Consider the following 26,228-nt stretch of genomic DNA (forward strand, 5'->3'; position numbering starts at 1 on the left):
ATGTCGGGAGAGGTCCGTTTGAAGAAACTGGAGAAGCTGATCCTGGACGGCCCAGCTCAGTCAAATGGCCAATGCCTTAGTGTGGAAACGCTATTGGATATCCTTATCTGCCTTTATGATGAGTGCAACAACTCACCCCTCAGAAGAGAGAAAAACATATTGGAGTTTCTAGATTGGGGTAAGTTTTTTTCCCCCCCGTTTCTTTTTATGTAAGATGATAATGTTGGTGCAATGTGTCCCTCCCTTTCACAACACTCCTTTTATAGTAGTAGAGACCTCAGTACTAGGCCCATGGAGGATCTGCTATCCTCTTAGCCTAGGCCACCTCCACACTTACATTTTAACTGCAAGCTAGTTGTCGGGCCATTGAGATTTTGGAGTGGAGTATGACTGCTTTGAGGTACTTTCTATCGCACTTGATTCGTGACCCATAACAAATTGACTTTATTAACTAACAGAAGAACGCTGACATTGTTGCCATTTGTTGTAGACGTGGTGGTAGTAGGCAGGCAGGCAGGCAGGGGCCTAGCGTGAGCCCCAAATGTCATGAAACGTTTGCAATTTTGTAACCTCTCCTCACAGTCAGTGAAAAGCAAAGCAAAGCGAAGCACACAGGACCACACGCACACACAAATAACTAAATAATTTGTTGAAGAAACTAACTGTGCTTGTGACAACCTTGGGGGGGGGGGTTGTTTCGAGCACGTATGTGGAATGCGACTCAAATTTTCTAAGACTGGCCCTGTGGTAACTCTGTTGCCGGGGCATGCCTTAGCGAAATGACAAAGTGCCAAGTGTGATTTCATTTTGACATTTCCCCGTGTTGACACGGACACAGCCGGAGTCCAGGGGTGATGGCTAACTAAGTGGGAAACACTCAAATAGGTACTGCAATAAGGTCCTCAAAGATTGCTTTTATTCAGGAAAATATTTCATCTTTACAAACACCATAGACTAACTATCAAAACATACTTGTCTGCTTCATATAGGCTAAGGGGTTGTAGTGTTTTTCAAGTAGAGGTAGCATACTGAAATAAAGCAGCTCGCCGTTGGTGTCCTACTTTTGTCTTCAAAGCTCACAACAACGTTTGATGACATGGTATGACAGGTGTTTCATAGCAGAATGGACACCCAGGCCTGTTACATGAAACATCATTCCCTAACGATGGATGGGACACTTAACTTCAAAAAACACAGTTCACTTGGACTTTAATGTTCACAAAACGTGATACTCAAAACATAGGCCTACGTCATCAAGAATAGATAGTATACTTTGAAGTTATAGGCCTATAACTAGGCTGCCTAGTAATGACTTAGGCCTATTTGTCACCGCTCGTATCCCCTTTAATGCTCAGCCCACAACAGTAAAGACAAACAGTATAAGGTTTGCTTTTCATCACTTAGTTGTTTGGTGACCTCATTTTGGTTGAAATGGAGACCCTTGTATAAACTGCAGCCATCAGTGAATGGACCAGGCCTAGTTCACCATATCCTTTTATTATGTCCTCATAACACTCACCACCTCAGATGAGGGCCAACAGCGCAGTAAGCAGAAGATTGGAAAGAACCTTTCACTTAAATTAATCTTAAGGCTCAATTATTCAACATGTAGGCCTAACATCATTGTATTAGCAGCTTTTTTTAAATTTGGAAATGGAAAATGATGTTAATTCTAAATACTGATAATGACTGTTACAGCACTATACAATAATAATAACCATGTTATAGGCCTAATTCTATATTATATAATACTATACTAGCATGTACTTCTTTGTAGCCTGAGAAGTTGTCCAGATATGAGTTGGATCACTCACAGAACAGAAGAAACAACAATCCCTGTTTGAAGGAACTTTGGTTCTGGTGCGGTGTGTCTCTGTTTAGTAGCTTCACCTCTGTTTATGCAGTGGTTGTGGTGGTGAAGATATCTTACACACACACACACACACACACACACACACACACACACACACACACACACACTACCCAGGCCAGGTGCAGATGGGCATGGTAGAAGCTAAAAGGGTCTTTGAATGCCGATGATGAGGGTTGATTGTGATGCCAAGGGTCTGGACATCCTTGGCATGATTCTTGATGTTATACTGTTTCCTGTGTGGAGATTCCACAGGGGCAGCTAACAGGAAACACCGGGACTGGCAGCTGGGCTCTTTGGGCACATGATGTCATACCAGGAAGTGGCTTGGCTCTATTGTGTTGGTCACTCCTGTACTGCAGTGAGTTCACAATCACAAAAGGGTACTATGGAGTCTGAGGGTGGCCCATGTCATGTCTTGCCTCAAAGTGGGTGCCTTCCCTGAACTGTCACTCCATATCAGACAGTTGAAGTAGCCTAAATAATAGCAGACCAGCAGTCTGTCACATTTGTACACCCTCCTCCATACTTCAAATGGCACACATACCCGCTTCTAAGAGGAGGTTCCCAGCTCTAATCTACGAAACAAACTACCTAACCAAAAGAAAGTGAAGCTGAGGATAAATACTATATTACAGCTGCAGAAGGAAGCTAAGCTCCTGCATACAGTATGCATGACTGGCTCTGGTTTTTCTCACCATTCTCTCCCAGAGGGTACAGCTCTGTTTATTAGCAGCCTCTGAGGACCAGGAGGTTGGTAAATGGCTGTCTGTCTGCTCTCCCCCGGGGCTCCCCATACTCCCTCTGGCGCTGGGGTGAACCCTCAATCCCTCTCCTCTCCTGCCTGTGGAGCCAGCTGGCCAGGCTGTATTTACAGAACATTTTGGTGTGAATATGAACACACACGCAGACACTTACGCAGGCCACATACATACACACACACACACACACACACACACACACACACACACACACACACACACACTCTTTCTACCTGTCCAAATAGGTAAATGGTGTATATATATTAAATAAGAAAACGCATTTCTGCTTTCGGTTTCAAAATGGTTTCTCGTTGTTCATTTCATACAAAAAATGGCCCTGGAATCAAATGTTTTCCCTGTGGCCTAACTCACAAGTCACAACCGTCCTAAAACGTATGATGGTGTACACACACACCACACACACACACACACACACACACACACACAGGCTGAATAGGGAGCATAACTGTACTTCTAAATTAGTCAAACCCAAAGGAACAATTAGCCACTCTTCCATTTCCTCCCTCCCTCTGCCAGCCAAGTCTAGACCAATGACACAGAGCAACATTGTTTTCCCAAATAATTTATCACTTGAAAGGATGAATTGATGCAAGGCCTGCTAGTTCTGGCTGAAATTGATGCAGAGCCAATTGGCAAAGACACCTCGCATACTTCTGTCTTTACCCCTCACTTAGGCATACTGGGCTGGGGTTTCTGTGGTAGCAGGGCAGAGGGAGAGGACCCAGAGGGCTTCTGTTAAGCAGGGGTTTGGATCAATTCCATTTCAAGTCAGTTTATTCAGGAAATAAACTGAAGTATCAATTCCAGTTGGTTGCCTATCTGGTAGATACTGGAACTGTTTAAAAAAGTGTCATCACATATTGGATCCGTGCCCAGATATACTACCTTCAACCTCAGGATGAAAACTATTAGCAGTTCTTAAAACAGGTTCAGCGTCTTAGAGTAGGAGTGCTGATCTTGTATCAGTTTAGCCTTCTTAGATCATAATGAATACGATTACATGACGGTGGGGGGGGACCTGATCTTAGATCAGCACTCCTTCAGGGCTGAGAAGCTGGGCCTGAGTTAATAAGTAACGCGCAGAAAAACCAGGATCTCTCTAGGCTTTTAGTTTGGCTCCCTCTCTATCACGGGATGTTGCTTCCAAACACAGAGGGCTTGGCACAGGAACACCAGCTGTAATAGAATGGTTGTTCCAAGTAATTCACCTCTGCTTCCTCCCAGCCTGGTTTTCTCTCCTTCTCCCCCACTAGCTCGTGCCCTCTGTATGTTTTCTGTCCTTTGCTGGGTCTGGGTGTGGTTGGGGAAATATGCCTACAGACAGATGTGCGCACAACCGCGTACAAACGTACACACACTCACGGACAGATTGATATGACGCAAACAGACGGTGCATTACAATCATTCTTCAACACAAGCAGGACCAACAAAAGAAACATTGCCACATGCCAAGTTCCCCAAATTATACTATTAGATAGCAATAAACAATGTATTCTGTGGTGAGGTGTTTAATGTCAAAGGTGTTGTGGTGATGGGTTAATTATGGGGCACAGGCAGGCCAGCGAAAGCCTGTGGTAGCGAGCTAGTGAATGAGAAAAGAGTGGGTGCTTTATGAGCCCCTGTGCGTGCCGTAGCCAGAGCATCCCTGCATTTTGTGGAGGCTCAGCTCAGCTGTGTGTGAAAGCGCTGACTCAGCCAAGCCCCGGTCCTTCACAGCTCGGCTGTGGAATTTGGATTGGAGGTGCAATGTGAGGAATACAGCAGCTGTTTAGGGGCTAGCTCTTTGTCCTTCCCTGTCCTTTCTCTCTCTCTCTCTCTCTCTCCCATGCTTTCTTTCCTTCTCTGTCTTTCCATCTCTCTCTTGCAATTTCTCTCCATCTTTCTTTTTTCCATCTCTTTCTTGCACCCTCCCCCGTCACTCCGTCTGTGTCTGTCCCTCTCTTGCCCCCTTCTTTTGCTCTCCATCCATCCCCACCCCCTTTCTTGGTTTCTACTCCTCCATCCCTCTCCCTCCTTCCCATCCTCTCTGAGGCCCTGTGTTCAGGTGTGGTGGCTAGTCAGTGTGTGTGTTGGGTATGGCGGCTGAGCCGGTGTGACCGTGACGGTGCAGCAGCCGCCCAGAGCCCAGCGGTGTTCAGTGTTCTCTGACAAGCACTGCTGCTGCTGAGTCGCATCGCTGCTGTACAACACAACACAGAGCTCTGTAGCTATCTGGTTGTACACACTGTTTATGTATACAGTATGTAAGCCTATATCAGGGACTGGGACACACTGTACCAGGATCAGTGGCAATGGACAGGATAGTGCCCATTTTAGAAGTAGAATGGAGGGAATCCGTGGTTATAGACAGTCAAATAAGGAGGCACTGTAGTCTATTGTTTTGGAATGATAAGAAAGGCATTTCATTGTGAGAAGTACAGGCTACTAATTAATGAAATGTTCCAAAGGTTGGGGTGACTGGCGGCCATCCACGTATTGTGGAGTACTGCTTTGAGTTGCAATGTCTGTCGTTCTTTTTTCTGATCCTACACTACCTAACCTAGCATTTCGCTGGGAGTGGGTAGATTGTGCCCTTGACTTTTAGTACGTTGGTGATTTTGAGGGTGACCGTATCTATTTTAATTTGACACGTGCAAGCCAAGCGCCACCACTGCTATCGGTAGCACTGTCAAAGCAGTACAAAACAAGTTGGCAAACAAGCACACACCGGCCACGAACGATGTGTTTACAATACCACGTTGGTGAAAATAGACCAAATTATTAGGGCGAGGGACATGGGCCACTAACAGCTTACTACACAACACACACTTATTATTCATTTCTTAGCTACAGTATACATTTCTCCCTGGCATATTACATCATTTATGCAGCAGCATACAAGACATTTTTGGACTCGCCTTGTGAAGGTGGCGCGGCGGGCCTTTGTGGGCAAATTTTGTCATTAAACTTTGTCATCAAAGTCTGGCGTTCTCTGGATTTATGGTGGGAACTCTATTGAATAGCAGGCTAATGTTAGTGGTTTCTTTGCAGTGCTTGCAGTTAGCCACTGATTTCTTCCAAATGAGTCATTGTTGAATTAGCGATTTCCAACTTGTTGCGTAATCTTTTTGTCCAATGGCTGATGAGCACCGATATTATAGGTTTTATCTATAATTTCTCTTCATTATTTCTCTTCATATGACAAGGATTAAAAAGGTTTTGCCAGTAGATTGTCGACTTGATTCATGATGATGACTGCTAGCTAAGACTTTGAAAGTAAGATGTTGACATGATCAGTCCAATCAAAGCTACTGTACATATAACGTGATTTGACATAATTTTGTATGTCGCCAATGACCTTGAGCCTTCGTGGATGGGCACTTGTAATAACTTTATGGCAGGACCCAAAGGGCTGACATTTTGGATGTCTACCCTTACTAAGGACTTAAACTTGGCGATGACGTACTGTCCCCATGAGTGACAGAACTCTGAGCTAATCACGGCGCAGTGCTCCTATTTTCTGCTGGCTCACCCCACCACCACAGAAAGCACTGAGCTAAGCTGAAACACCTGCATATTGGAGCTGCCTTACTCAAGAACACAAAAAAGAGACCGTGTGTATACGGATTTATTAACTGAATGATTCATATGTGACACACATTAATGCCAAAATAACATGCAAAACAGGCATGCCCCAATTATTATATATATTTTTATATATTCAATTATTTTTTTTGCTAAAAATGTGCTCTGCCCCACCTGCTCTGAATGACGGGTCGCCACTGGGTCCAGTACTCATTCTTCAAATAATAAAATTGATCTGGTGGTGGTGGCTAACCTCAACGTTGTTGTCAAGCTTGATTTTCCTCATAAAATGAATCTCCTGTCCTTTGCAGACTAATCACATTACCTGTCTGTCAGCAAGTTGCTTTCTGTACTACATGCGGTCACATGGTATGTATGAGGTAGCTCTGACGTAGTGAAGGTGTTTGCGGGTTCTTCTACTCAGAAGTGTGTGTGTGTGTGTCCCTCGCTTACGTGCCTTTTTGACGAGCAAAACCTTTTATGGACGATACTTAACCCCCCCCCCCCCCCCTGCACTCAACTTCATCTAGATACATTTAGTTTCCTAGGCCTATTTGTCAGGGAAACTGAAGCAAGCTGAAGCCTGTTGCCTGTTTCTGTTTGTCTTTTATTTATGTGAAACAATGTTGTACCTGTTTTCTGCTTTTCATTAAGTCATGCGTAGCTGTTCTTTATATGGCTTAAAATACATGTGTTGATCTGGGAAGAATATTATAAATTAGAGGTCGACCGATTATGAATTTTCAACGCCAATACCGATTTATTGGCGGACCAAAAAATGCCGATACCGATTAATCGGCCGATTTTAAAATAAAAAATATATAATAATAATAATAATAAAATAATAATAAATAAATAAAAAATATTTTTTTAAATGTAATTGTAATAATGACAATTACAACAATACTGAATGAACACTTATTTTAACTTATTATAATACATCAATAAAATCAATTTAGCCTAAAATAAATAATGAAACATGTTTAATTTGGTTTAACCTCTAATTCCTCCCAAACCCGGATCCGGAAGCACCCCCATCAGTAAAAAAGCTGACTAGCATAGCCTAGCATAGCGTCACAAGTAAATACTAGCATCTAAATATCATTAAATCACAAGTCCAAGACACCAGATGAAAGATACACATCTTGTGAATCCAGCCATCATTTCTGATTTTTAAAATGTTTTACAGGGAAGACACAATATGTAAATCTATTAGCTAACCACGTTAGCAAAAGACACCACTTTTTTTACTCCACCATTTTTTTACTGCATCAGAAGCTATCACAAATTCGACCAAATAAAGATATAAATAGCCACTAACCAAGAAACAACTTCATCAGATGACAGTCTGATAACATATTTATTGTATAGCATATGTTTTGTTAGAAAAATTTGCATATTTCAGGTATAAATCATAGTTTACCATTGCAGCCACCATCACAACTCTCACCAAAGCGACTAGAATAACTACAGAGAGAAACGTGAATTACCTAAATACTCATCATAAAACATTTCTGAAAAATACACAGCGTACAGCAAATGAAAGACAAACATCTTGTGAATCCAGCCAATATTTCAGATTTTTTAAGTGTTTTACAGCGAAAACACAATATAGCATTATATTAGCTTACCACAATAGCAAACCACACAACAGCATTGATTCAAGCCAAAAATAGCGATAACGTATAACCCAGCAAAAGATATTAATTTTTTCACTGACCTGCTCAGAATTCTTCAGATGACAGTCCTATAACATCATATTACACAATACATATAGAGTTTGTTCGAAAATGTGCATATTTAGCGGCACAAATCGTGGTTATACAGTGAGAAAAGTAGCCAAGCTGCAAAGAAAATGTCAGGAGAAATCTTGGGAAAGGCACCTATTCTAATCGATAACTAATCATAAACTTGACTAAAAAATGCAGGTTGGACAGCAAATGAAAGATAAATTAGTTCTTAATGCAATCGCTGTGTTAGATTTTTAAAATTAACGTTACTGCGCATACAGCGTGCGCTAAAGCGAGACCGCACCGAAATTCATGGCGGAATTATTGTTTAACATTTGTCAACATAAATACGAATTAACAGCATAAAGACTTCTTACTATTTGACGAGCTTCCATCAGAATCTTGGGCAAGGTGTCCTTTCTCCAGAACAATCGTCTTTTGGTTGAAAGATGTCCTCTTCTCCTGTAGAAATAGCAGCTAACGCTAGCTATGTGCCGGAAAGGTGTCCAACTCGTGATAGCGCGTCACAAAGAAATTCCAGAAAATCGCAATAAACTGATATAAACTGCTATAAGTCGGTTTAAATTAACTACCTTATGAAGTTTTTAAGACAAAAATCAAATTAAATCAGAGCCGGAGATATAGAACTGCTAAAACGAAAGCTTTTCAGGACGCCATTGTGATGTCCCTCCTGCGCCAGGCGCCCCGTTGAAAAGGTCGGACCTTCCGTTCCACGGGCTTTTATAGTGCCCCAGATGGTGCAATCCACTCCATTCAAATTCTCACCGCTTACTGACATCTAGAGGAAGGCGTATGCAGTGCATGTACCCTCATAGCTTACATGGGAATTTATAAACTGACCCTAAAACAGAGACCTCGATTTCAGAAATCTCACTCCTTGACAGGAAGTGTGCTGCAGAATGAGTTCTGTTTCACTCAGAGAAATAATTCAAACGGTTTTAGAAACTAGAGAGTGTTTTCTATCCAATAGTAATAATAATATGCATATTGTACGAGCAAGAATTGAGTACGAGGCAGTTTAATTTGGGAACAAATTTTTACAAAGTCGAAATGGCGCCCCCCTATTGACAAAATTAAGTAATGCAAAAACAAAGTGTTGGAGAAGAAAGTAAAAGTGCAATATGTGCCATGTAAGAAAGCTAACATTTAAGTTCCTTGCTCAGAACATGAGAACATATGAAAGCTGGTGGTTCCTTTTAACATGAGTCTTCAATATTCCCAGGTAAGGTTTTAGGTTGTAGTTATTATAGGAATTATAGGACTATAGGCCCAAACTGTTGCATATACTCAGACTCTGCGTGCAATGAACGCAAGAGAAGTGACACAATTTCACCTGGTTAATATTGCCTGCTAACCTGGATTTCTTTTAGCTAAATATGCAGGTTTAAAAATATATACTTCTGTGTATTGATTTTAAATAAGGCATTGATGTTTATGGTTAGGTACAGTCGTGCAACGATTGTGCTTTTTTCGCAAATGCGCTTTTGTTAAATCATCCCCCGTTTGGCGAAGTTGGCTGTCTTTGTTAGGAAGAAATAGTCTTCACACAGTTTGCAATGAGCTAGGCGGCCCAAACTGCTGCATATACCCTGACTCTGTTGCAAGAGAAGTGACACAAAGAAATTCATGTTAGCAGGCAATATTAACTAAATATTCAGGTTTAAAAATATATACTTGTGTATTGATTTTAAGAAAGGCATTGATGTTTGTGGTTAGGTACCTTTTTCGCGAATGCTCACCGCATCGATTATATGCAACGCAGGACACGCTAGATAACTACACATGGTTGATGATATTACTCGTTTATTTAGTGATTATGATTGATTGTTTTTTATAAGATAAGTTTAATGCTAGCTAGCAACTTACCTTGGCTTCTTACTGCATTCGTGTAACAGGCAGGCTCGTCGTGGAGTGCAATGAGAGGCAGGTGGTTAGAGCATTGGACTAGTTAACCGTAAGGTTGCAAGATTGAATCCCCAAGCTGACAAGGTAAAAATCTGTCGTTCTGCCCCTGAACAAGGCAGTTAACCCACCGTTCCTAGGCCATCATTGAAAATAAGAATGTGTTCTTTAACTGACTTGCCTAGTTAAATAAAGGTGTAAAAAAAAAAAAATATCGGCCAAAAATACCGATTTCCAATTGTTATGAAAACATGAAATCGGCCCTAATTAATTGGCCATTCCGATTAATCGGTCGACCCCTATTATATATAGGCTGTAGCGTCCCTGATTTTGATCAGTTCTGAAAACAAATCTGACACACAGAAACGTGTGAAAACAGTAATTCATTACCTTCATTTTTTCTTACTAGAACTTGCTGTAAATAAAGCAGACATTAGCACTGTTAATCACTTCACTGTCATTCAGAAATGATTTACTGGATCAGCTGATGGTCGACAATAGGCCTGTCACGGTAGCAGGCCTTACTAAACAGCTCGCCACCAAAATGTACGTCCAACAAGTAGGCTGTTAGCCTATGCATCATTATTTAAGAACGACTAATCAATTTAACGTGACTCTTTCGGTTAGGCCTATGCTATAGAAGCGTTAGATCTTTGCAGTCACATACATCATTTTGGTGATGCGAACACTGATCACTGATGAATGTTTGCCAGCTGCCATTTAGCGCTTCATCCGATTATTGTCCCGCTGATGGCCAATCAGGTTTCGATATTGTTTTCAGATGATTGATTAGAATGATGCTTCCAGAACATTCACACCTATCTAAAGTGTTCAATCAGCACGCAGTCTGGAAACTTTCCTTCCTGTGCAGGTCAGTCACCTTCTCCCATTTTTCATATAGAAATAAATGCAGCCAATTAATAGACTTTCCATATTGGTGCCGATCACTAGTAGCCTAATAATACTCCTCCAATCTATGGAGAGAAATTCAGTAGACCTATGTTGCTGACAAACAGCATGTTGGGGGGAGTAGGCCACTATGCCGAAGTTCTTTACCCTAAACTCCTCATTCTGAAAATGTATGAATCTGCACAGTGCTTTGCTATTCAACGTATAGGCAGGCCTATGCCTCTACCTTTTCAAAGAAATAATATTATTGTAAGCCTAGTTTTATGATATTGATAATTCGATTCTAGATCATATGCTTTCTGTGACTTGTTCAAGGTAAAAAAAATTGTAGACGAAGAAGAGAGATCAACCTGTGAAATAAGATTAACATGGCCTACTTAATAATAAAAAATTGCCTGCAGTCTCCATCTAATGTTGCAGACTCGAGCGCGCGCGGACATAAGAGTCGCCTACGAAGGAGTTCGCTGTAGAGTCGCCTACGCAGGAGTTCGCTGTAGAGTCGCCTACGAAGGAGTTCGCTGTAGAGTCGCCTACGCAGGAGTTCGCTGTAGAGTCGCCTACGCAGGAGTTCGCTGTAGAGTCGCCTACGAAGGAGTTCGCTGTAGAGTCGCCTACGAAGGAGTTCGCTGTAGAGTCGCCTACGAAGGAGTTCGCTGTAGAGTCGCCTACGAAGGAGTTCGCTGTAGAGTCGCCTACGAAGGAGTTCGCTGTAGAGTCGCCTACGCAGGAGTTCGCTGTAGAGTCGCCTACGCAGGAGTTCGCTGTAGAGTCGCCTACGAAGGAGTTCGCTGTAGAGTCGCCTACGCAGGAGTTCGCTGTAGAGTCGCCTACGCAGGAGTTCGCTGTAGAGTCGCCTACGCAGGAGTTCGCTGTAGAGTCGCCTACGCAGGAGTTCGCTGTAGAGTCGCCTACGCAGGAGTTCGCTGTAGAGTCGCCTACGAAGGAGTTCGCTGTAGAGTCGCCTACGCAGGAGTTCGCTGTAGAGTCGCCTACGCAGGAGTTCGCTGTAGAGTCGCCTACGAAGGAGTTCGCTGTAGAGTCGCCTACGCAGGAGTTCGCTGTAGAGTCGCCTACGCAGGAGTTCGCTGTAGAGTCGCCTACGAAGGAGTTCGCTGTAGAGTCGCCTACGCAGGAGTTCGCTGTAGAGTCGCCTACGCAGGAGTTCGCTGTAGAGTCGCCTACGAAGGAGTTCGCTGTAGAGTCGCCTACGCAGGAGTTCGCTGTAGAGTCGCCTACGAGAGTCGCCTACGCAGGAGTTCGCTGTAGAGTCGCCTACGCAGGAGTTCGCTGTAGAGTCGCCTACGCAGGAGTTCGCTGTAGAGTCGCCTACGCAGGAGTTCGCTGTAGAGTCGCCTACGAAGGAGTTCGCTGTAGAGTCGCCTACGAAGGAGTTCGCTGTAGAGTCGCCTACGAAGGAGTTCGCTGTAGAGTCGCCTACGAAGGAGTTCGCTGTAGAGTCGCCTACGAAGGAGTTCGCTGTAGAGTCGCCTACGAAGGAGTTCGCTGTAGAGTCGCCTACGAAGGAGTTCGCTGTAGAGTCGCCTATAGAAGGAGTTCGCTGTAGAGTCGCCTATAGAAGGAGTTCGCTGTAGAGTCGCCTACGAAGGAGTTCGCTGTAGAGTCGCCTACGAAGGAGTTCGCTGTAGAGTCGCCTACGAAGGAGTTCGCTGTAGAGTCGCCTACGAAGGAGTTCGCTGTAGAGTCGCCTACGAAGGAGTTCGCTGTAGAGTCGCCTATAGAAGGAGTTCGCTGTAGAGTCGCCTACGCAGGAGTTCGCTGTAGAGTCGCCTACGCAGGAGTTCGCTGTAGAGTCGCCTACGCAGGAGTTCGCTGTAGAGTCGCCTACGCAGGAGTTCGCTGTAGAGTCGCCTACGCAGGAGTTCGCTGTAGAGTCGCCTACGCAGGAGTTCGCTGTAGAGTCGCCTATAGAAGGAGTTCGCTGTAGAGTCGCCTATAGAAGGAGTTCGCTGTAGAGTCGCCTACGAAGGAGTTCGCTGTAGAGTCGCCTACGCAGGAGTTCGCTGTAGAGTCGCCTACGCAGGAGTTCGCTGTAGAGTCGCCTACGCAGGAGTTCGCTGTAGAGTCGCCTACGAAGGAGTTCGCTGTAGAGTCGCCTACGAAGGAGTTCGCTGTAGAGTCGCCTATAGAAGGAGTTCGCTGTAGAGTCGCCTACGAAGGAGTTCGCTGTAGAGTCGCCTATAGAAGGAGTTCGCTGTAGAGTCGCCTATAGAAGGAGTTCGCTGTAGAGTCGCCTACGCAGGAGTTCGCTGTAGAGTCGCCTACGCAGGAGTTCGCTGTAGAGTCGCCTACGAAGGAGTTCGCTGTAGAGTCGCCTACGCAGGAGTTCGCTGTAGAGTCGCCTATAGAAGGAGTTCGCTGTAGAGTCGCCTACGAAGGAGTTCGCTGTAGAGTCGCCTACGCAGCCTTGCTTGTGGCTCTTGAGTGTGTGTGTGTGTGTGCACGTCTGTGTGTGTGGATCCTGTTGTTGTGGTGGAGTGTTCCCTGACATCTTCCTCCTTGTGGGGTCACAGGAAGCTGTGGCTAGTGGAGCAGTCCAGTAACGCTGCCTTCCCTCGCATGACACGACATCATCAGGAAATCCTCTGGTCGCTCTGATTGTCATCTCAATTGCCTGTGGGATAGGACATCTCTGCTGCTGCCAATAGGCCTATATATAGACTGATAATTCATCTGTCTGTGGCTCTGTCAGGGTGGGAGATTTATTTGGATGAAAGCGCCTCAGGCCTGTGTGTCTGACAGCTCTGCTCATCTGCTGCTTGGTTGTGTGTTTTCCTCATTATCTTGGGATGACTTGCTGGATGACTTGCTTTACTGCCCCCCCCCCCCCCCCCCCCCCCCCCCCCCCCCCCACACACACACACACACACACACACACCATTTATAGCCCCATGGTCCTTCTGGCTACAGATTAGTAATTCACTTCACACTTCAATAATTGTAATGCAGAATTTACGTTGAGGTAGAAAATAATTTGGTTTTTATAAGCTTTTCCAGCCGTAATTACTTATTTTAATGATAATTACCGGCCATATGCTCAAGATGTTTTAATTTAGACCCTTCAGCTAGATACTTAACCTTATTTGCTTTGGTGAATAATGTCCATCTATAAAAAAATAAATAGGTCTACATCAGGGGTTTTTCAACTTTTTCAGCCTGGGACTCAAATTAGAAATGGTGTTTTCCTTATAAATACACTCAACTATACGTAAATATCGGTACATTTCATTGCCCTTATGCCTAAAACAAATGCAATATAGACTAAAACAAAAACAATGAAATAACCATATAAATAGCTATTCATGTTTATTTATCCCCATTTAAAAACACTCTTATATATCTGTCTAGGTTGGAAGTAGGGAGTAGGCCAAAGCTCACACACACACACACACACACACACACACACACACACACACACACACACACACACACACACACACACACACACACACAGGCTCAGTTTTTGATAGTGCAACCCTAAGTAACAGTACAGATGACAAATGGTCAGGCCTACTGTACATTGTACTGTAGAGATTATTGTTAAAGTATAGGTTGGAGCTGTGACTGTTAAAACACATTAAATCATTTTTATTCTGAACTGGAATAAACTGATTGATCACATCACACAGATGTAGACCAGAACACACACACACACACGCACACACACAGTCCTAATGAGAGGTGTTTGTGGCGGTTTGATGTTTTCAACAAGCAAGTCTATTCTGGGCTCAGTTTCTGACAGTGCAACCCTAAGGTCATGCTCAGCGTTGAGTTGAGAACCCTGACTCGCATGGGTATGTGGTGGCAAACTGGATCAGAACATCTACTGCTTTCTCTGTCAGGCAGGAGACCGCTTCCTGCTCTAGATGAGCAAACCAGAACTGTGCGAGTGTGTTTGCCTCAAAAAGCATATTTCTTCAATCAGTTTATTCCAGTTCAGAATACAAATGATTCCTTTTTTTAACAGCAACAGTTCAATCCTAGACTTGTTTTCAACAATTTTTCATCTGTACTGTTACTTAGGGTTGCGCTATCAGTAGCTAGGTAGCTTGCTTTGGCTAACGTTAGCTATTAGCTGTGTACAAGGGGATTGTTTGAAAGAGAAACTCAAATCGACTACAATGAGAGATGGTACTCCCTTATTTCTGCTTATCATCACCTGTTATAAAATGACAACAATGCCTTGCTAGCTGACTTGCTCTTCCACTGTTGAAGCACTGTTTCCTGAAGCATTCTGCCCTGTTCTGAAATAACTCCCTGGGTTTACTGTCATGCTGTGGATGTTTGGTCAGGACGTATCGTTTTAATTTGTTCGTTTTGAGAGACTCATTACTGAGCACTTCCCAGCACAAAACGCGTTGTGGGCGCTCCTCGTATTTTATCAAAGTTTGTATGAAATCAAGAGAAACTCATCGCTGTTTTTGCGTTTCATGACGATTGAGCTCATGTAACGAATGTAAAATGGCTAGCTAGATAGCGGGTACGCGCTAATAGCGTTTCAATCGGTTACGTCACAGCGTTTCAATCGATTACGTCAATTGCTCTGAGACTTGAAGTAGGGTTTCCCCGAGCTCTGCAAGGGCGGCGGCTTTTGTGAAGCGATGGGTAACGACGCTTCGTGGGTGACTGTTGTTGATGTGTGCAGAGGGTCCCTGGTTCGCGCCCGAGGTCGGGGCGAGGGGACGTACTAAAGTTATACTGTTACACTCAGTCAGACTTTGTGGCAAGCTTGAGTCCATTCGAGGATTAACAGCGGCTGACAGCGCATCATCTGTTTCTGAACGACAGTGCTGCAGCGTGTGGGTCGCGGAGTGATCTTCAAGAAAACTGCAGAAAAAATATCATGTTAACCACGATGCAGAAGCGCAGCTCCCTCCCACTTGCGCATCTGCCAAACTGAGCAGAGACACCGCTGCTAAGCAGAGAGCGCAGTTACACGTGGCCAAATCAATTCCAATTCCAATATTATATATTTACTCTGACACCTCATGACCCACCATTTTAACAGGTTTCGACCCAAAGTGACCTATACTTTTAAGAAAGGCTGGCCTACAAGGTCCAGGTTCGTGCAAATCTGTCTCCTAAGTGGGCCTCGATAAGCCTGTCTGTTATTGTGAGCCAAGTCTAAGGCCTATAATGCTATTCAAACAGCTGTGAAGTATAGCCGGTCATTGACTGAAAGTACAAAGTAATGTTGGTGGCACTTTTACAGGACAGAGTAAAGTGGTAATAACATAGCAACAACCTGGTTATAGTATGCTAATAAGTTATAGTTACAATGAAAACATTAGACGGCACTAGCCTACTTTAAATAGGACCAACTTAGTTTCTTCCTCGTGATGGCTAGTGTCAGTCACTATGCTGTGTATACTCCGTAAAGATTAGCCTACTTATGAAGGGTTGGAAACTTAGTCAGGTTATGTCCTCTTGTTAGGAACACCCTCAACAAAAACATGTCTGTTCTGTCCACAAGTGGATAGGAATGGGCAGAGCATGATAAGGTGTTGTTTTGAATGGCTCATACACTGTGGACTTATATCATGGATTGGCTTTTTTGACTTGTCCTTTGATTATGCTATTATGTCAGAAACAACAACCGGACAAACCCTGGCCTTCAAAAAGTCAACCTGGTTACAACCATCTGACTGCTGTCAAACACTTATTCTTCTTTGGCACTCATCCCTCATCCAATAGAAGCAATTTTGCAATATGTTCCCTTTGAACTATAATTCATTTTTGAGCAGTTGCATGTGTCTTTTCTCTTCCTCCTGAGCGACGTGCACGTCGAGACACGTCCGATCTGTAGCCAGCCAGATGCATATTTTTGGGAATGCTTTCTGCTTATGGTTACTTACAAGTCTCGGCATTGACACCTTAGTTTCTTCAGAGAGATATAATTAGTAGTGTTCCCTTGGTTGTGGCCTAGAAAGCGTCTGCTATGCTGTGAACTGATGGACTGCGGAGGAGTGTTTGTGTGTATATATAGGTTTTTGTCCCCCTCATTTATTCTTGTAGGCAAAAAGTGGTAATTTGGTGGGTTTTCAACTCAGCGGCACCCATTTTGTAAACATATTATTGTGTTCGGAACCGTAGCCACCTGTAATGGATAACTGAACACAGACTAGCCCTAGATGTAGGCTAAAGAAGAAAGGTCTAGCCTCCATCACGTCACTGTCCTCAAATAGTGTCTGGTCTAAAGCCCTTTCACCATATCAGTCACAGAAGAAACAGCTTCCAGCTTGCAGGTCAGTAGTATGCAAAACATCCTTCCATTTTTTTTCTGGGTTGTCATGATGGTGGAACCAGCCCATCCAGTTATTAGCCTGTAGTGTAATACTTGGTGTTCTGTGCGGATGCAGTCAGTACAAAGGTTAGCTTAGTATGGGAGATGGTGTTACACTGACCTCCACCACCCCCAGGTTCCCTATTCACAAATAGTCTCTGTGTAGGACTGTTGATCTAGGATCAGTTGGGCCTTTTGGATCATAATGAATAAGATGCTATGTACAGGGGGGACCTGATCCTAGGTCAGCACTCAGGGCTCAGGTCCTCTTTCCTATCAGCCATGACAGAGAACCTCCAGCCAGGGTGCACCTCACCTCAGCCATTGTTGGTTTGGTTTCCCACAGAATGAAAGGGTTGTTAGAGTTACCTCTACCGTCCGTGATGCATTCTGCCACGGGGGGGGAAGGGAAGAGGAAAGTAAGGCCCAACATTTTATGTTATTCAATGAAAACACGGATAATCTGTAAATCAAATGGCACTCTTTTTTCCCCCCACGGTCACAGATCGGTATAAAAAGAAGGGGATATGTCAGGGCTGAAGATAAGGGTTCACTGTCGGTGTCATGTCATCTCAGAATACAGCTGTACAGTATGTGGGCTTAGACGAGTTCTCTCTCCCTCTCCTCCATTTTGAGCATCTGTACCTGTTTGCTTTAAGCCGAGGTAGAGAACCTACTGTACACAGCTCGAGGGCTGCAGCAGGCAGGGTGTGCTAGGCTAGCCTTCCATTGTGTTTCACGTCATTTAGGTAATTAACTGGGGAGAGAGAGTCGTCTCACCTGCTTCTCAAGGTTACAGTTGTTGATTTCTGGTTGAATTAAGCCTATCCCTTTGTCACACCTTAAACTAGGTTAGGTAATCTATAATCCTACATAGGGCAGCACAATCAACTGACAATATTTTCTGACACTGACAAGTCTCTGAAAATTAGCATTGCACTTAGCTGTTGGCCTTATTAATGTGTTCTATCCTATTCATTAAGGTTATGGGGCATGTTGTAAGGGCATTGGGACTGAGAACTCCCTTCATCACCTCCCAGAGCAATCTGGTATGTAGGCCCCAGCTCTGGCTTTTGAGGACTCCTAGAGATCCGTAAATATATTTGTTCCTTCATTTGAGAAACAAGCACTCGAGTTCTGCTAAAAGTAAAACTGTCAGTTTCTCTCACAGCTGCCCATGTCACCCTCTCTCTCTCCTCCACCCATCCTTCTGCACTATAGTCCATATGACTCAAGAAGACATGCTGAAATCTATGGCCGGGATGATGCCGGTATCGCAATACTCATTAGTATCCTGGCAAGGAAACAAAACACGAGGCAGATTTAACTTCTTTCGAAAAACAGTCCTAATGTCAGAAACAAACATAAATGTGTTGTCATCCAGAGTCCCAATGAATTTCCAAGCACAATATTTTACATACAGCAGTATATCGTCCCAGCAGTATATCGTACATACAATATATCGTCCCAGCTCTACTAAACTGTAAAGTCCTCTCACCTCTTTGTGATGCTAGCTGTGCTCATTGCGGTTTGTAATGACAGACAAGCATCTGTGTGGCATGGTAGGTATGATCCCACTTCTGGCACCAGTGGGGGCACATTATCACTGAAATCTGGCACCAGTGGGAGCACATCATCGCTGAAATGTCTCTCCCATTGCCCAGATAGCCTAGACCTAGATGTCTCTGATGCTTCAATTTAAAAACATTTTTACAGAAAAGTTGAATTTGTTTTTATGTCCGACGGTTTGGTGTAGCCTCCAACTTATACAATTGTCTAAATAAACAGTGAATCTGTCAATCTAGGCTGAAATCTTCCAGACAGTTCATGTTGAGCTGAAGTCTCGTTTTGTTTCACACGTTTAGGCGACGCCAAAACAGAAACTCCTGTAAGCCGATGTTCTCATCATTTTTGCATTTTTGTCCCATGTGTAGCCTTGCAGTTGTCATGACTCATGACACAACTCTGATCTAATCTTTTGTCTTGTGCCTTTACCCCCCCCCCCCCCCTCTTCTCTGCCGCTTTCTTAATATTTGAAGTACATCGTGTTTGTTTGTTTACCGCAGCGACAGTGAGACACACCCTGTTCTGTTTAAAAAGGCTCTGACTCCAGCTGTGACCCAAATGGCACCCTATTCCCTATATAGTGCACTACATTTGACCAGGAAAGTAGTATATAGGGAATTGGGTGTCAATTTTTGGAACGCACACCATATAGTGCCCTGACCTACTATTATTGTGGAGACGGGGGACGACGTCATTGCTCTGAGAACTCTGGTGTCACGAGTGTGCAGTGCAGTATTAAACCAAATGTATTGCTCAGACGCATGTTGACGTGCTATGTAAGTGATTCCCAGGATCCCAGACGCGTTTATGTATATGGGCACTTTTATTAATGATTTAATGGTTCCACTCTCCTCTCGGTGATGGGCTGACATATCCAGTGTTTCCGTCGCAGTCATTTATGTGTCGCTGCGCCACGGCAAAAAAAAGATGGAGCGTTAAAACATATTTCTGCCGAGGCGCACTTTGAAAGTGTTAAGAACAGTCCACATAAAATGTTCCTCTGCAAACGAAACGAGAAATGAATAAAAGTGTGCCTACCCCATAGAAGAGTAGTTTATCTATTTACCTAGTTGGCTTGTTGTTGTGGTGTGTTTTGTTCGAGATAACTTAAATGCGTCTCAAGGAATGTTTGAGTACCATAGGGAGGGAAATGTGCATTCTGACAAGCAGCCAATGCACAAAGTCTTGCAATGGCAGGAAAAACAGCAGTTTTAATGGCTTTGTTAAAAAGAGGAGGATTCCAGTAAAGCTGTGGCGGTCACAAAATGTTGTCAGCCGGTGATTGTCAAGCAAATGACTGTTGGTCTCGCGGTAATTGACCGTTAATTAACATGAACACATTTAGCATCTCCTGCCTTCCACACATAGCCAACAAGCCACTGATACAGACCTTTTGGAGCATCTACATTTTAAAAAGTCTAATAAATCCATGTAATATAGCCTACACCTACACAATAAATCCATTTTTATTTTTTATTTTAGACAGGTCTAAAGAAGCATGATATGAAGAAAATGTAGTCTATTTCAGAAGAACAGAATAGCATACTCTGAGTTGTCCAGATGTGGCTATGCCATATGGTTGTGGGCTACACTAGTTCATTTAGCAGACAAGATTTGCTTAGAATTCCATTATTTTATAGTATGAAGAATGCAATTGAACAAAGCTGAATAAAATATAAATATTTTCTCTAAACGATTTGAGGGAGTGCGCACATGCGGCTACTCTGTGAGCGGTTAACAAAGAAATGGGTATTCCTATGTGCTTAATTTAAAATGATTTATGTAACTTTAGTTGTTCTATAAACGTTGGGCTATGTTTTATTTTATATACATTTTAAGGCTGCATGATGCGACTCTAATGATGATTTGAAAAAAGTTGCTTGAAAGGCATGAGCTCTGCTTAGTTTTTTTGTGCAGGCTGTACACACTTCATTAGTCTCTCATTCACAATTTGACAAGCACTTGATAATGCCTTGAATTTCCCAGCGGCATCCCCTTTGTGGCTGTATTGTACCCTAAAAAAATCCATGCCTTTGTTGTGCCCTACTTCCTTAGTGCTGCATGCTCCCCATCACGTGATTGGGTCTTTCTCACAGGCTACAAGTGGAGACAGAGACATCGGGGACGCAGCTGCACGCGTCCTTATCCAAAAGGCTGTTTCTTATGCTGGCCATCATTCACAAGTGATAGGCTAATATTGTCACCCATCAGACTATTCTTGATTTCATCTTGTCTTTACATATATGTGTGAAATTTGTTTGGATTTAGAATGGACCATTATCATGCACCTGTCTTGAAACGGGGGCAGCAGAAAAAATACTATGCACTTAAATAGTGAATGGAGGACGCTTTTCCCGTGATTCATTTTCATGTCAGCCAGGTAGGCTATACTCCTATTGTAAAGAACAGCAATGTGCTTAATATTAGGAAAGTCGAGAAATAAATATAGTAGCCTAGCCTATAGAAAGCTGATGGATCCTCCTCTTTTTAATAGAGGCCATCACTCTGTTTTCTCACGCAATTGCATAGCTTATAGAAATGTTGCACAATATGGGTTCTCATGAAGTGTTTGATTAGATTTTTTGATACATTTTCATTGATGTCAGAGTGATTAGAGGGACAATAGAGTGCTGAGTACCAGGCAGTTAGCAAGTTTGGTAGGCTACTAATGACCATGAGCCGCACCAGAGCTTGGAGAAGCCTAATTACTGTGACTAAACTGTCAAGTGGAATTTGACTGCCTTCATGACTCGTGACCGCCGGTGCGGCGGTAATACGGTCACCGCAACAGCCCTATATCCCAGCTTTCCATTCCTAGTTTATTTATTTCTCAACTTTGAAATATGCGCAAACTGCATATTTTTAAACCCAGATTTTTTAGCTGATCTATGGTTAAGCACATTACTGCTCAGCAAATTGCAGTGAGTGCATAGTGTAGAATGCGGCTATATGTAACACAGGTCAATTGTAGGGTATCTTGGGGTAAAATGCCACCCTACCTCAAATGTTTTGGGGAGTGAGTGTCTTAACAAATTGGGATGAGACTGATTACAATTTTAGTTGAGCAAGAGAAGTGGTAACCAGGGAAAGTGTTTTGGGGGAAAATTGTGATATGAAGTGGTTTCTGTGAGAAGTACAGGTGGCTGTTTACCTCAAGTTACCCTAACAGGTAGGCCTACATTATATTCACTGTGTTTGTGCAAATTTTTTGGGGACATAGAATTAATCAAAAGGATGCTAACTATTTCAAAGAGCACATATGGGATCTAGCAAACGATTAGCCCAATAGCAGATAGGCAACCCAATGCTTCAGCCCATTTATTTATAGCTTCTATGCTCCATCAGCTACAGGTGATAGAATGCTTATTGCTAATAGCATACCTGATAATATGGACCACACATAGGCTACAGTGCCTTCAGAAAGTACCAACACCCTTTGACTTATTCCACATTTTGTAATATTACAGCTTGAATTTAAAATGGATTAAATATATATTTTTTGTCACTGGTCTACACACGACTTTTCACACATTTTGTTATATTACAGCCTGCATTTAAAATGGATTAAATGTGTTTGTTTTTGTCACTGGCCTACACACAATACCAGATCATGTCTAAGTGGAATTATGTTTTTTGAAAATGTTTACAAATGTATTAAAAAAAATGAACAGCTGAAATGTCTTGAGTCAATAAGTATTCAACCCCTTTGTTATGGCAAGCTTAAATAAGTTCAGGAGTTAAAATATGCTTAACAAGTCACATGATTTTTGAATGACTACCTCATCTCTGTACCCCACACATAGAATTGTCTGTATGGTCCCTCAGTCGAGCAGTGAATTTCAAACACAGATTCAACCACAAAGACCAGGAAGGTTTTCCAATGCCTTGCAAAGAAGGGCACTTATTGCTAGATGGGTGAAAAATAGGGCTGTACCCGACTAGAAAAATGTCTTAGTCAATGGAGAGTCGTCGAGTACCACAGTATGAGTCATAATACCCATAAAATCTAGCGGTCAAACAGGGAAATTGTTACAATTTGTTTTTCCACCATTCATTTTTCCCATAGGGGATTTTTTAGAAACACTTAAAATAAGGACTGTTTCGTGTAGGCGTACCCTGGCGTGACGTTTTGATAACCATGTAAATCTCTCTAGAACAAGGTGTAAATAGTCCGGGTGTCCATTTTGATGAATTGTTCAGCAGTCTTATGGCTTGTTAAGGAGCCTTTTGGACCTGGACTTGGCACTCTGGTACCGCTTGCTGTGCGGTATCAGAGAGAACAAACAGTCTATGACTTGGGTGACTGGTTAGGGGAGGGTTTGGCCGGGGTAGGCCGTCATTGTAAAAATAAGAATTTGTTCTTAACTGACTTGCCGAGTCAAATAAAAAGACTGGGGTCTTTAAAATTGTTGGGGTCTTCCTCTGACACTGCATAGCATATCGGTCCTGGATAGCAGGAAGCTTGGCCCCAGTGATGTACTAGGCCGTACGCACTACCCTCTGTAGTGCCTTGTACCGCCTTACGGTCGGATGCTGAGCAGTTACCATACCAGGCGGTGATGCAACCGGTCAGGATGCTCTCGACGGTGCAGCTGTATAACTTTTTGAGGATTTGGAGACCCATGCCAAATCTTTTCAGTCTCCTCAGGGGGAAAAGGTGTTGTCGTGCCCTCTTCACCACTGTCTTGGTGTGTTTTGGCCCATGATAGTTTGTTGGTGATGTGGACACCAAGGAACTTGACACTCTCGACCTGCTCCACTACAGCCCCGTCGATGTTAATGGGGGCCTGTTCGTCCCTCCTTTTCCTGTAGTCCATGATCAGCTCCTTTGTCTTGCTCACGTTGAGTGAGAGGTTGTTGTCCTGGCACCACACTGCCAGGTCTCTGACCTCCCTATAGGCTGTCTCATCGTTGTCGGTGATCAGGCCTACCACTGTTGTGCCATCAAACTTAATGATGGTGTTGGAGTCGTGCTTGGCCATGCAGTTATGGGGTATTTTGTGTAGATGGTTGAGAAATATTATTTTAATCCATTTCGAATGGATGTTCCGTTTTTTAAAAATGTTTTAACATTTGTTTTTGAACAATAATTTCCGCCAGTTTAGATGGACGTCATATTCTATTTGTCTCCTCTTCTCGTTGGCTCATTATATGGACAACGTTGTTTTTATATATCTGTTTCAGTGTCAGAATAGTAGTCTACCCTGTAATTTGTCGAATGGAAAAAAAAAAAAAAAAAAAATTCTGCTAATGTCTCCAGTCATATAAAGTGTAGTAGAATTGCATGAAATGTCTTCAGAACAGGCCAAATTTTCCCCATGCAAAGGAAGAAGAAAAGTAAGTGATCTAGCCTAGGCCTACTCTACGCTATACGCGCTGCGCTCAGCCATGCATTGAACAGTCTTTTTTTGGGGGCGAACAGTGATTGAGTTCTATTATTAGCCTAAATTATGACTATCCAATCTACTCATCACATTATGAATAGTAGGTTACGTTACATAAGTCTGCAAATGCGATGATGCATGGAATTCTTTATTATAAAAGTGCATTTTTTTTATGGTGAAAATTAGCTTCTCCAAACTTTTTCTCACGCAGTTGCTTATCCAATAGAAATGTTGCGCAACATGAGCTCGTGGGCTACCATGAAGTGTTTGATGTGAACATTGATTGAATTTACATTGATGTCAGAGTGATTAGAGGGACAATAGTGCTGAGTACCAAGCCATTAGCGACTGGCAGTTAGCAAGTTTGGTATGCTACTAATGACCATGAGCAGCATCAGAGAAGCCTATTTACCGTGACTAAATGGTCATGTGGAATTTGACTGCGGTCATGACTCGTGACCGCTGGTGTGGCGGTAATACGATCACCGTAACAGCCCTGCTCTTTACATGACATAGACTTAAACATCTTAAAGAAGGATTTTTAAGCCTTGAGACATGAATTGTGTACCATTCAGAGGTTGAATGGACAAGACAAAAGATTTAAGTGCCTTTGAACGGGGTATGGTAGTAGGTGCCAGGCGCACCGGTTTGTGTCGAAAAATGCAACGCTGCTGGGTTTTTCACACTCAATAGTTTCCCGTGTTTATCAAGAATGGTCCACCACCCAAAGGATATCCAGCCAACTTGACACAACTGTGGGAAGCATTGGAGTCAACATGGGCCAGCATACCTGTAGAACGTTTTCAACACCATGTAGAGTCCATGCTCTGATGAATTGAGGCTGTTCTGAGGGATAAAGGGGTGCAACTCAACATTAGGAAGGAGTTCCTAATGTTTTGCACACTCAGTGTATATCACACATGACAAAATTCATGTTATGGAAGTCCCCTTGGCAAAGCCTGGGGAGCTCACATGCTGCAGATTGTCTGATTCCCGGCCAAGAATTTTAGTATTGCCACTCCTCCTCAGCCTGTCCTCGCTCCACATCTGTGTACTGGAGACTGGAGAGCCCCTTGGCCGCGACTTGAAGGGCCTGGTTACATTTTCATCTGTAATTTGGGTAATTTACAGGATGTTTTAAAGCTACTTGCAATTAAATGGCTAAAAGGTTATTTTTAAAAAAGTTGCCTGGCTGGTTGACGCTTGGGTCACTAGTTCGAAGCAGCTGGGGTAGCAGCCTACTTAAAAGTACAGATTTCATTTTTGATAAGGGAACCACTGACTGTGCAGCTGTTTCCCCTGCCGCATTTGTACCCTAATTCGATTATTTATTTAACCAGGAAGTCCAGTTGAAATAAAGAATTTCCAAATCCTTAGAGATCAAGAAGGCAGTTCTAGTTTAAATGAATTAGAACCAGGGGTTGGAACTGGTTCAGGGAACAGAAGAGAAAAATGTTTGTTATTTTCTGGTTTTGAGGAACAGAACCGGAACAGCATGAGAACTAGGGTTGTTAATGGTTATCATAGTCAGTTAGCCGGCCGAAAATATCACATCAAATTGTATTTGTCACATGCGCCGAATACAACAGGTGTATTAGACCTTACCGTGAAATGTTTACTTACAAGCCCTTAACCAACAACGCCGTTCAAGAAATGGAGTTGAGAAAATATTTACAAAATAAACTAAAGTAAAAAAAATGTAATAAAATCAAAAAGTAGCACAAGAAAATTACAGCAATAATGAGGCTATATTCAGGGGCTACCGGTATGAGTCAATGTACAGGGGAAAGGTTAGTCGAGGTAATTTGTAAAGTGACTATGCATAGATCATAAACAGTGAGTAGCAGCAGTGTAAAAACAAAGGGAGGGGGACAATGTAAATAGTCTGGGTGGCCATTTGATTAATTGTTCAGCAGTCTTATGGCTTGGGGGTAGAAGCTGTTAAGGAGCCTTTTGGTCCTAGACTGGTACAGCTTGCCGTGCAGTAGCAGAGAGAACAGTCTATGACTTGGGTGACTGGAGTCTGACAACTTTTTGGGCCTTCCTCTGGCACTGCCTAGTATATAGGGTCGTGGATGTCAGGAAGCTTGGCCCCAGTGATGTACTGGACCGTACGCACTACCCTCTGTAGCGCCTTCCAGTCAGATGCCGAGCAGTTGCCATACCAAGTGGTGGTACCTTTTGAGGACCCATGCCATA

The 26,228-nt window shown here is 43.2% G+C and overlaps 1 protein-coding gene across 2 annotated transcripts in view; it reads left to right on the forward strand.

The window, feature by feature from the left end:
* The window catches only part of LOC120024301 (serine/threonine-protein kinase MRCK alpha-like), a 92,658-nt gene continuing 66,430 nt past the window's right edge, over window positions 1-26,228 (forward strand). For both annotated transcript variants that reach the window (XM_038968511.1, XM_038968512.1), the window contains exon 1: window positions 1-178. In XM_038968511.1, coding sequence (XP_038824439.1) covers window positions 1-178 — 178 coding nt within the window. The remainder of the gene's footprint in view (window positions 179-26,228) is intronic.

This window comes from Salvelinus namaycush, chromosome 29 (genome assembly GCF_016432855.1).
Source record: "Salvelinus namaycush isolate Seneca chromosome 29, SaNama_1.0, whole genome shotgun sequence".
Lineage (NCBI taxonomy): Eukaryota > Metazoa > Chordata > Actinopteri > Salmoniformes > Salmonidae > Salvelinus > Salvelinus namaycush.